This window comes from Apteryx mantelli, chromosome 1 (genome assembly GCF_036417845.1).
Source record: "Apteryx mantelli isolate bAptMan1 chromosome 1, bAptMan1.hap1, whole genome shotgun sequence".
In the NCBI taxonomy this organism is placed as follows: Eukaryota; Metazoa; Chordata; class Aves; order Apterygiformes; family Apterygidae; genus Apteryx; species Apteryx mantelli.
In genome coordinates this window covers 149,882,056-149,894,307 of record NC_089978.1, presented here as the reverse complement: position 1 = coordinate 149,894,307, position 12,252 = coordinate 149,882,056, and the positions used below count along the sequence as shown (strand labels likewise).

At 32.8% G+C, this 12,252-nt stretch overlaps 1 protein-coding gene across 1 annotated transcript in view; it reads right to left on the bottom strand.

Moving 5' to 3' along the window:
* Window positions 1-12,252, bottom strand: part of PLCZ1 (phospholipase C zeta 1) — a 60,303-nt gene that overhangs the window by 37,619 nt on the left and 10,432 nt on the right. Inside the window, exons 4-6 of the mRNA XM_013947366.2 lie at window positions 6,461-6,662; window positions 4,811-4,955; window positions 1,904-2,056 (exon numbers count right to left, since the gene is read on the bottom strand). Of these exons, the coding sequence (XP_013802820.1) occupies window positions 1,904-2,056; window positions 4,811-4,955; window positions 6,461-6,662 (500 nt within the window). The remainder of the gene's footprint in view (window positions 1-1,903; window positions 2,057-4,810; window positions 4,956-6,460; window positions 6,663-12,252) is intronic.

Sequence of the window (12,252 nt, the reverse complement as noted above, 5' to 3'; positions counted from 1 at the left end):
TTAAAAATCAAATAAAATGAATATCAACTGAATCAGCATACATTATTAGTAAGTGATGAATAAGTGCAGAAGCTTCTACAGAGCTGACTTCAGAAAACTCTGAACTATGGAAATACAAAGTATGTATTCCCTAAGCCCAGTAAATATTCTGTAGGGGACATATCCCATAGAAAGTAATATTTTTAGTATGCAATTCAGATGTGGTACACCAGTTCAGCGTTTGCTGCAGAGGACATACAGTCCTTGAACAGCATTGAGACTGAATGCAGCTATGCTTTGAGATGATTTTAAACAAAGCCTCACATTTAACACAGTTTTTTTCTAATTTACAACATAATTTTCAAGGTTGCAATTTGAAATTAGACAGTGAGATATACAAATATAGTGCTACACTCTACAAAAGATGTTGGCTTATTAAGTAATTTATTAAGATGTATTAAAATATATTTACAACAACATCGTTATGAAAATAAAGCAGTATGGTAATGCTTTAGCAAATCTTCTGGGCAGGCCACTTCAGAAAATAAACAAATGCTTTTTTCATGACAAATCCTTTACAAAAATAGTTGTGTGTTTGCATGTGGTGTCTTTCCTTAAGACAGTGTTTCCTGCCTTTTCAAACTGGTGACTCTTTATTTGAAATAAATCATTTTCTTTGTTCCCCGTCAGGTACTATAAAGAAAGTGTAGAAAATATATCACTGATAAGAGTTATAAGCCTAAATAATTTTTTTGTGTATGCATCTGTTTGTGTTGCGAAAGATTAAAAAAACCTCTTTTGACCTTGAAAGAAAATGATATGCAAAGAATGGAACAGTAGGAATTTATTTGTTTTAGTTTGCAATAAAATTTTCAGCACCCATCTAATTGCCTTTTCTGACTTCATATCCCAGGGGTCTCAAGCCACCAGCTGAGAAACACTGCCTTAAGGACAAACACACTGAGAAAGAGAATGCTTTTGTGGTAACAGAACTTGATGAAATGTTTCCATCAACATTTTAACAAAAAATATAGATTCGGCTTTCCATTTCAATAACTTGTTCAAATTTCAGGAAATTCTTTCAGTCTAAGAAACAAAAAATGAATTAGCAAAAAAGTATTTTAACTTTTTGGTTCAAAGCATAATGTTGTTTAAAAATTTATACTTTGTTTCCTTCTTTAAAACTTGAAAACACTGGAAGTATTATATCACGTTGAAGAGAATGGTTCAGTTAATCTTGAAATGTCGACTTTACAGATCAACAGAAATTTTGAAAGATGTTCATTATAACACATTTGTTCAACAGCTTGAAATTTCCAAAATAAAATTAATCAATTGTTTGCATAGCTCTCAGACTCAGAGTTCAGATTCAATGATACTTACTTCTACAATCTTGGGCAAGTCATTTACCTTCCCTACGAACAAATGTGCCCTCTTTAAAGGCAGATTCTCTTGTTAGTATGGTTCACAATAATAAGACACATTACTGGAGCTGCCATGTTTCCATATAAAATAAACTTTAAACCCCCAACTTTAGTTAACTGCATTTAATTATAAAATAAAATCAAAGGTTTAATGTATACAAAGCCCCAGAAGCTAGAATCATGTGAACCAGAAGATCTAGGGCTCTGCAAAATGTTAGTGTTATCTTTTTTCATCTATATGTTTCAAGGTTGTACTGGAAACAGTTTTCCTTTAAACATAGCCTTCCATATCAACCCACATGATTTATTTTTGCTTTTTTTTTTTTACTTTATTTTTTCTTGTGTTGTGTTGTGTAATTAATTCTGTTTTACAATCTGAAGTCCATTTCAGACCCCAGATGAAGCAGTTTCATGAATCCAGTTTCAGAAGATTCTGAACAAAAACTACGGGAAATTGTATTTTTCCCTATCTTTCACAGAGAAAAATACAATGTTGTTACCTCAGGAGAAGGGAGTTCAGTTGGCACTTTATCATCAATTGCTGAAGAAAGAAGTTTGTCACCTAGAATACTTTCTAAATAGTCTGCCATTACTTCTTGTTGCTTGGGGCTGCAGTGGTTCTCCAAAGACAGTACAATTGGATACTCAGATGCCTGAAAATATAAGTTGAAGGTTACTATGATTAATAAATAAGAAGAGAACTACTGGATCCCCCAAAATATCTTACAAAAAGCCCCTTGGTAATTTGTGTTTTCCTTGATTTTTAAAATATTCAGAATTTAGGTCAGTTGTTTCAGGTTAGTAACAAACTAAAAAGCTTACAATATTTATGGAAGAGGAAAAAGTATAATCGAAAGATTAAGTCCAAAGAAGAGAAAAAAAATCATCTTCAGAAAGTTAAAGGGAGTTAGAAACAGGGATGGATATACATAGAGATGAAAAGAAAGAAACAGCAAGAGAAACAGTTAGGGAAACCAAGTAAAGATCAGTTAAGAAGGATACAACACTTCATTAATGAAACCAGGTAATATCTATGCTAATAGTGCATACTGAAGTGTATTTGTCCAATAAGCAATAGAAACCAACTTAATTTATCAGAGGCATTTCATATACTGACTAATGTTAGGTGTGAAGAAAGTAGAGAGAAATAAGTGTTGAATCAACCAAAAATCAGGTTGATTCAATTCCACAGGACAGACTACAGGCTGCTGCCAGAAAGCAGTATTTGTCACAGAATTAATGGCTCAGCTGATACAGAGCTGCTAAAGAATGATGCACTGACTACTGCATGTCTGGAACAGAGTTTCTCAACAGATGAATTTATATTAAAAAAAAAAAGTAGTGATAATATCTAATACCTTCTATTCTTAAGAAGTTCTTTCCATTGGACCTATAAATTATATCACAACAAACTGCTTTTATGTTTCTGTTGACTAAGTAATCCCAAAAGGGAATTATCCCATAGGATAGATGAATTTTTTTAGAAAGAATGACTATGTTTTGTGAAAAGGAATTTTAATAAGGGGAAACAAGGGAAAAGGAAAATAGAAATTGTAATGATTGCTATTTTCATGTGCATATAGGAAGAAACAAAATTTGATCCAACCAGGTATCTTAAATTTACATCTCACATATTTAAGTCATAGCTCCTTTAGTGGCTGGAATCCATTTTAAGGACAATGAAAAACACATGAAAAACAAAGCAAAATTGGCTTTCAGCTAAATGTTACTTGTAGCCACCAGTTTACTGAAAGTGAAATAGATTTAAAATATTTCTCTATTTTGCAGGTTTTTTCTTTGTTTTGAGTGTAGAAAATTTCCCCCTTTGCTTACACTGGCTTACTGTGAAAAGAGGAAAAAATATTTTTTGTTTTTAAAAGTAAAATCTGATTATACAACTGCAGTTGACAAAAGAACCCAGGATTAAATGTTTTTTCTTTTTAATTGTAAGAGTTCCTAATTGACTATATGTTAAGTTGACAGTATCCTTAAAAATTTTGTCAGAAATCACTGTCTTCACATGAACAAGGAATGCATAGTTTTTACTCCTTATTCATCATAGCACTCAAGCAAGAGAGATGAAACATGTAAACTTTAGAGAATAGTTCCAAACTAGAAATGCCCATTTAGACTGTGGAAATAATTCTCTTAAGTTGCCAGTAACACTGGTGACTACTAAAAACAGTCTGAATTAAATCTTTGCTTGGGCAGTACCTAACCTGTTGATTTCCAAGTGAAGCACCACTTTATATTTACCCTGCTTTTTACACTTTTGCACTAAGAATTAACTATTAGCCACTATCAGAAACAGGATTTTAGCCTAGATGGACAGGTGGCTGGAATCATTATTTATTTGTGTGGTTTTATGATTTTTTCCATACCTTGTGCCTATTAAATGAAGCTTGTATTATAGCAATGTACAATATGCTGTGTAATAGCAAAGACAAGTGAGTTGCATCTAATGCGTCATGAAGAACAGCAAAGTAAAATCATTTTTTGTTTTTATTGTCTTCTAAAATTGGACTCATTTAATTTTGTATAGAAAACAAAAATATAGCTATGCTTAACTCTGAAAAAGCTATGTATATGTGTGTGTGTTTTATATATATATATATAAAAAATATATACAAACCCATATATATCAGCATGTGTGTATATATGCACACACACATAATGCAAAACTGGCCTGAATCTAAGGGTTATCATAAGTCTTTCAGGACTTATCCTTCAGGCAGGAGTTTTGCCAGAAACCTATATAAAAGACTGAGACAGTGCCAAAAGATATCCAGCTTTCACTGTTTTGACAGAGACAGGCAGAAGGGACATTGCTTTAACGAGTCATCTAACAAAAAAATAACAGTAGATGGAAACCTTTATCAGGCCTTGAATTCGAAGTGGTAAAGATGCTTAAAAAGAGGACATGCTAAACAGAGTGAGACTCAAAGTCAGCTGTAATCTAACCTTTTATTCCCTCTGTATTTTGCAAATTGAAACATAGAACATAAGACAGAATGGTAGCAACAGAAGAATAAGTAAAAAAAAAAAGAAAAAATATAAAGAAGTAAAACACTAAACTGTACTGAAGTAGTTTTTTAGTTTATATTCAGTACTTCTTCAGATGACCTCAAGTGAGAATTCCACCTAACAAGCTGAGTAAGATCTTCTGAATTTATTATCCCAAGTTTAATTTATAATCAATATCAGCAAATAAGTTTACTGTTCATTTAAAATGTACACATTAAAGAACAAGTGGTACAGTTTTCTCCTCATTTATTTCAACAGTGTCCACTGCCACAAGCAATGTCTTAGTTTCTTGTCTTTTTCCCCTGGAGAAGCTTAAACAACATTCATATCCGAGGACTTTGTTAAGGCCACCATAGCATTTCAACCAACATATATATACTTACCGCAAATGCGTATTTGTCTATCACATGAATTACAGAACTAAATGAAATTTTGCTTGTTAAAGTGTGACCATGATACACAACAGGTTCATTGTGTGAGCCATCCCAGCAGTCAATTTCCAGGCAACGACATCCTTTTAGCAGAGCGCTTCAAAAGAACAAGAGAAACAGCTTTACAGTCAAAGGAAGATACCACATTTTCTTATATATGTTGTATTTCTGATTATATGCCTGCTGAATAATTACAAAAAAATTAGCCTATCATCACAAAAGAAAATAAATCCTATCAAATTATACAAATAGGGAACAGAACTATATTTTCTGTTGTTTATGTTAGGTAATAAACTTTATTAGACCATTGTGGAGGAAGGTATATTTGTGATTATCCTTCTTTAAAAGATTAAAAATGAGAGTCAAAGTTTTAAAGAAAACAATTTTGGAAAGCGGCAAATGGTTTCTTAAAATAGAAGTAGAAATGTTTAAAGGTTTTTTCTTTATTATTATTCTAGGATTGTCTGAATATTTTAAAAACCATTATACTTAAAAGTATCAGCATCCCACTTAGAGAGTCAGGTTATGCTTTTTACATAATTTAATTGTTCTCTCCCATCTTATTTCTAAAAAGAAGAACCCTAAATGGATGCCCTAAATTTACTCTGTTTGAAGTTTTAATAAGTTAATTGTACTTCCTGAATGTCTTAGGTTTCTAGCATTTGCCTTGCTACTAATTTAAATGTGCTTGTAGACTGTTTTACCTAATTATCAGTCTGTCCTTTACATGTTGTCCTTTACATGCTAACAGTATCTTAAGAGGCTTCTAGCTGGATACATCCTTATTTTATCATTTTGTATTTTCTTTATACCAATAATAACTAAGCAGAAAGAGAAGGGGATTTTATAAGGCATTTGCAATTATTTTAAGCTATTTACCACATACCGTTTTTAATATTGTTAGAAACGGATTCACTAGTGTTCTTGATTGTTGCAAGTCATTAGAGGACATACTGAGAGCAAATTTCTGTCTCCCTCTCTATTGACTTTACTACATAACCCATTTTTCTACATCCCTGTTCACTTCTCAATGCTTTTCGTCAATAAGGCATTTTGGTTTCCCTTTCCTCTTGGAGTCATATGCTGCACATTCAAATACAAAGTTTCTTCTCCCTCCAGCCTACCATAGTGCCCACATAACTCTTTATTTTTTCCCTTCCAAATTGATTGCATCGCAACGTACACTGTTCTCAGATATCCTTGACACACTCCACCATCCTGGGCCCCTACGTGCTGTATAAAGATATAGATCAGAATAGAGCTGGCCCAGAAATCTTACATTTATTCCAGGGAGTGATTTATTTTTGCATGTCATGTTGAAATTAAAAACTGGTTTAATTATATACTGTACAGCATACTACAGATGTCATTTGCTGCAAGGTAGATTTTATGTGATGCAAGTGAAAAAATAAATCGTTTTCAGACTAAGAACAGATGGTTTGTCAAATATATTGAAATGTGTACACACAAAATAAAATACCACTCTCACATTTTCCACTTGTATCTGTGATATTTTTGTCCCTTACTGCCAAACAGCATTAAATATGAGGTAGTATTTATCAAAAAAGCTAAAGAATATTTAAAATTTTAAAAAAGTAATACCTGGCATATCCCCATAAATGACTGGGCCCTATTAATTGGTCTGATATCAAATAGGTGTTGTGAGAAGATGAAATAAAATAGTCGCATAACGGCTGGTTCATATCTTGGTAGACAATCCTGTGATCTTTTCTAAATATCCAACAGTCTTCTGAGCTCATGTATCTTATAAATCCTTCAAATGACATCTGTCTTCTTTTCCTCACTGAACAAAAAAGAAAGCAAAAAATTTCCTGTGTGAAGCTAAACTGATGGTTATGTCTGTATATGTTCCATAATTTAGCTAATTCCAAACATTACTAAAGGTTATGGAGCATAACTATTTCCTGCAATTTTTAAATTAATACAAAACAGTATAAACAGAAGCATCAGATGTGTGCAGTTCTGGAGCCGATGAGGTTCAAAATTATGAGAGGAAGTATATGAATGTGTTCTGATGTTTTTAGTCTTCTATGAGCATCAGGAAGAAAAGCCTGCAATAGTTCTGCTTAAATATTTGCTGTTGTTTATTTTTGGAAAGTAACATTCCAGTCAATGCACAAAAAGAACTTTTCTTTCTCTGTAGAGAGAACAGGAATTATTCGCCAAAAGGCCAGTCAAAGACTGGTAAAATAATCTTGCAGAAACTATGATTCTCACTACCAAACATCTTCCTCAATGGTGGAAAATCCCAAATAGACAGTGATGAAATATTATTTAAATTAGAATTATTTGAAGTAAAAATAGCATCTTAGCAAAATAAATGACTGCCCGTAAAGATGAACTGCAAATCAAGCTTATTGTATTACTGCCTCTATAACAAAATGTGCTAATTGTCATCATACCAGTGATACTCGTCCCATTTGTTTTGTTTTTAACTGATTTAATGACAAACAGATCCATTATACTGCCAACTGCTGCTCCAGTGTCATGCTTCAGAAGTTATAATTTTGCAAATGATATAATTTCAGAAGTCATCTTTGCTTTGAAACATAACCTAGTTTGAATTAGTCAGGGATTTTGCCCATGTTTTGTTGCAAAATAACCTTTTCATTAAGCAGTTATTTTTGTCAGCATAGTAGGATGGGGATATTTAAGCAGTAAGTAATCAAAGGTTATTTTATGGTAACAATGACTTAAAGAGGTCAACCTTTACAAAATTTTGCCAAAAACCTTCAAACCCTTATCTGACCTATTAATTCTCAGTACATTTATAAGAATCATGATTTACAGGGTAGAATTGCAATAACCAATCTTTAATATATCTACTGACTAAAAGTTTCATATCTGAATACGAATTCATTAAAATCATTCTGATGAAGATAAAGAAAATAATTATTTCTAAATTGTACATTTTTTTGAACTAGGAAACTTCACAATGTTTTAAAATACTACACAGAAATAGAAAAGTAGTGATGGAGACCATCCAGAGGTTGCCCATACATACACCGTTCTCCTTAACCATACAAATGCTATTCCTAACAGATTTCTGTCTAAACTATTCCTAAAGATCTCCATCAGTGAAGAATCCCCATGTTCCCTAGAAAAGCCATTCCAATGCCTAAGCAACCTTACTGTTAGAGAGTTTTTCCTAACATTTACCCTGAATCTTCCTTGCTATGCATTGTCTGTTTTATTTGGTATTATTCCCCTCCTTTTTTCAGTGTCTTACGCATATGAAGGCTGCTGTTATGCCTCCCCTCAGCCCACTGCTTTCTCAAAGAAACAAATCCAATTCACTCCATCTTTCTGCTTAGGTTAGATTTGCTTAGAATTCTGACTATTTTCATTGTACTACTTTGACTCTTTCCAACTGGTCAACATCCTTCTTGATGTGTGATGTCCCTAAATGGAACATTGGACTTTATGGAACTTCATCCTTTGTTTTCTATATCTTTTCTCCAATTTGCCAAGATAATTTTGTTCTCTAATATGCTCAAAGTTCTTCCCCACTGGTGTCAAATCTAAATTAATAAGATGATAACTTTCTATTCTGTCATCCAGCTCCTCAATGACATTATTGAAGTCTGGATCCCAAGACAGTGCTCAGTGAAACTTCATGTTCATGCAGCCTTCCATTTTGATTCTAAATCATTGATGATTAACTTCCAAGAGTAATTTTCTAATGAGTTTTGTATCTACAGTCTACTTATTTTGCCTGCCTCCTCAACATGCTTAATGAAAATGCAAGAGAATGCTAAAGGTCTTTTTAGCATCAATGTATGAAGTCTGGTTTTCTCTTGCCCAGCCTGTCTCATATTGAAGGAAACTAGATACAATTACTTCATGAAATGTTCCTACTGACTGTTACTCTTCTCTACTACCTTTTGGCTGATTACATATTTATTATGTTTTCCAGTATTCTTCTGGGATCTGACTGGTATCTAATTCCCTGGATTTTCCCTTTTTAAAATAGGTGCTACATTTGACCTTTTCTAGTCTTTCAGTTCATCATCCATTCTTCACGAGTTGTCAAAAATAACCTGTATTAGCTGAGCTTGCTACAGTCAATTTTAAGAACTCATGGATTAGTCAACCTGTCCTCACTGATCTGAAAATATTTAAGTCATTAAGAATGTTTTACCCTGTTCTTTCCATATTTTTGACTGAGATCTTACCCTGATCTCATTAATAATGTTAGCCACCTGGTCATACCTCAGTAGTGGATCAAGAGTTTCCTGGTTTTCCTTTTAATGAACATGCTCGCAGAGTGACCTATTGTTAACCTGATGTCTCTTGATAGTTGCAACTTGTTTAGTATCTTGTCTGTTTTGATTTATCCACATGCTCATTTCATATTTTTTTAGCAATGGAATTAGGTTTCTACTTTCTGGATCTTTAAAAATGGTTTTAATGTTTTACATTGCTCAAAACAGAGTATTTTTATCCTGTTTGTTTTACCTATAATGAATTACATGAATTGTTGACTTAAGGCCTTTTAAAATAAGGTTTTTCACCAATAGTGTCTGTTTTTCATTCCTGATTAATTTATTTTTCATGTCCTATATTGTTCTCTGTGAAATCACAGTTGGGCCAGTAACTACTTATTTTGCATTTTTTTATTTACTAACCATTCTTACATGAACTTTTTTATATTTATCTTATAAATTAATGAAAAATACTGAATTTCCAAGTTTTTGGTTGTTATTTTCTGAATTTTTTTTATGATTTTATGGATACTCATCATTAACAAAAGATGGTTACAATGTTCTCATGAAGAGAACTTATGTTGACGTAAATATGCTCATGACTAGAAACCCCTAAATGTGAAAAGGTAAATTTGTGTTGCTCTGTTAGCCAATATGTAAGCTGTTTGGCTTCAGTAAAAGTTCAATTAATGCCACTAATCAATTGACTAAAAATATTTTATTTTTATACAGCTTATTACAAACCCATGGCCTTGCATTACATTCCTTCACAGCTTGTTTCTCAGGGATCTGCAGTTGCTGTCCTTGAACTGCACACAACTAAAATCACCATCATGTTTCTGGAGAACTACCAAAACTCCAAGCAACTTTATAAAATGATAAGACCTATCTGTAATCAGGCAAAGATAGATTTTGCAGTAAACAGTTTTGGCAACACGTGCAGTTCTATGAATTGAGATATGCAAAAGAGCATCATGTGAACATAAATGGCATAGCATCTGCTTAAATAAGATTTCAGAAAAAAATCTGATACTTGGTAGAAGATGGCATAGCTTTGAGAGCTTAAGATAAAGCAAGGCTTTTTATTATTATTTATTTATTTTATTTATTACTGTTACTATTCATTCACACGTCTCCTCCAGCGGAGAAAACCTACTTAGTTTCTTTAGAAATCTCTCTTATTTATATCTGATGAAGATACCAAAAGCTAATTAGGAATGGATGTTCTGAGGAATTTTATGTCCTGAGGAAGAGCACAATCATACTATTTTCTGATCATTTACATACATTTTCTGCTCCTACTTTAAAAGAAATGGGAATGCACCTTCATAACTATTCCACAGTGAAAAGAAAAGATGTTTTCACAGAGGCCTTGCATTTCTTCCCTAGAGGAACCTCAGTCTTTCTCCATTAGGATCCTTTAACAGTAGTTAGCATGCCTACGTCTATTTGCTGTAGAAAGAGACATTTAAGAAGAAACAAGGAGCAAATTCTGTCTATCTTCTTGTAGCCTGTAAAGTTCAATGCTTTTCTCCTGTCTTCCTCTTTTGGATAGTTGGTAATGAAATTTAATAATATTCTTTTCTTCTAAACAGAATTATGAAAAAATGTGTGTGTTTTTCCCCCCATTCATCCAGTTAAAGTAAATTCCAACTCTGCCATATTCACCGATACTGACATTTCAAAGAGGAATTATGGATATAACCTATTTGGAAGACTTTGATAACATTATATATCTATGCTTTTTAGAGTTTATTACTTTCTGTTTTCCTGATTGTTTATCATGGAACTTCTTTGAAAGTAATTTTCTTTCTGTATGGAAAGAAAGAATGAAACTAAGATGGCTTTCATAAGGAAGATGTTTGGAAAATATGCCTAAAATAGTACTTTTTATCTTAGAGAATATTTCAACTGTGGCATAAGCTTCTTGTGCAGTTTCAGGTACAGAAGGTGAAATAACCATTTTTTCTTCTCCCATACTGAACAGTAGCCATTATATGAACAACAAAGAAATAACTAACTTGTATATCTGAACTAAGACATACACATTAGGAGAAATTTTTTTTGCACAGAAACTAGCAGACACTATTGGCAACATCAGAATTTAAAGCTTGTTTGTTGCAATAAAGTGCATTTTTATAACTGAACAAATTGTCAGTGGGTTTGAAATATTTTTCTGAATCTTCATGCATAGTAACATCAGAAGTTTATCATTTAGAATCAGAAGAATGCCATGGAGATATTAAAATTGATACAAATATTTCTGCTGGGAATTTAGGGCTGAGCTCACTAGAAATACTTGCAATCACAGAAAAGGTGTTACTGTCTGCTATATTAGATGAAGCTTTAAATAATTATTAAAATTATCAATTAATAGTATTAGTCTCAAGACTGAAATGTTCTGAGATGGAACTTCAGATTGCATAACATCAGACTAAAACTTTTATACTATAAGCAAACAGTAAATGCAGTAAATATTTCCTTGGCTAAAATAAGAGCATAATTATTCCTTTTCTCTAAGTCTATATTCTAAGGAGCCTGCTTTCCACCTAACCTAACGTTTGCAACTAATACTGTTGCATACTGGAATAGAGTAGCTGTTTGAGCCGCAGTTTAGCTTTCTAAGGGTTTGTGTCACACAATTAATTGTCTTCTGGTGGTGAAAGCTTTTCCTAAAACTGGATATTTACATGATCTTTCTCCCATCTGAGTTCTTTTGTGTCTCATAAACTGGGGTCTAGTCATTCTCTTAGTCAAGATTTTTTAATCATCTTTTCATTTCACCTGATTTTTGTTAAACCTTTGGGAATCTGACTGAAGACTCCCTCTTCTCTGTCAAATTTGATTTAAATTGGTGAATGCCCTCAAAAATTCTCTCTCATGAGCACACACTTTCTCTGTCACACACACACATATTCACACAGGAAAGCAAGTTAAAAAGGTCATATATTCTAAGAATAAAATAATGATGACTTTTATTCCCAAAGACATTCTGGATCACTCAAATTCTATCTGACAAAACATAGATGCACCAAGCTTATACAATTATCTACAAAGTAAGCAAGTTTCTCAAGGCAGGATTGTGCTTTTGACCTGTTTTTGTACTGTCTAGCAGAAAAATGCCCAGACAAGAGCAGGGTCTCTGAATGGCACTGCACTGCAAATAAT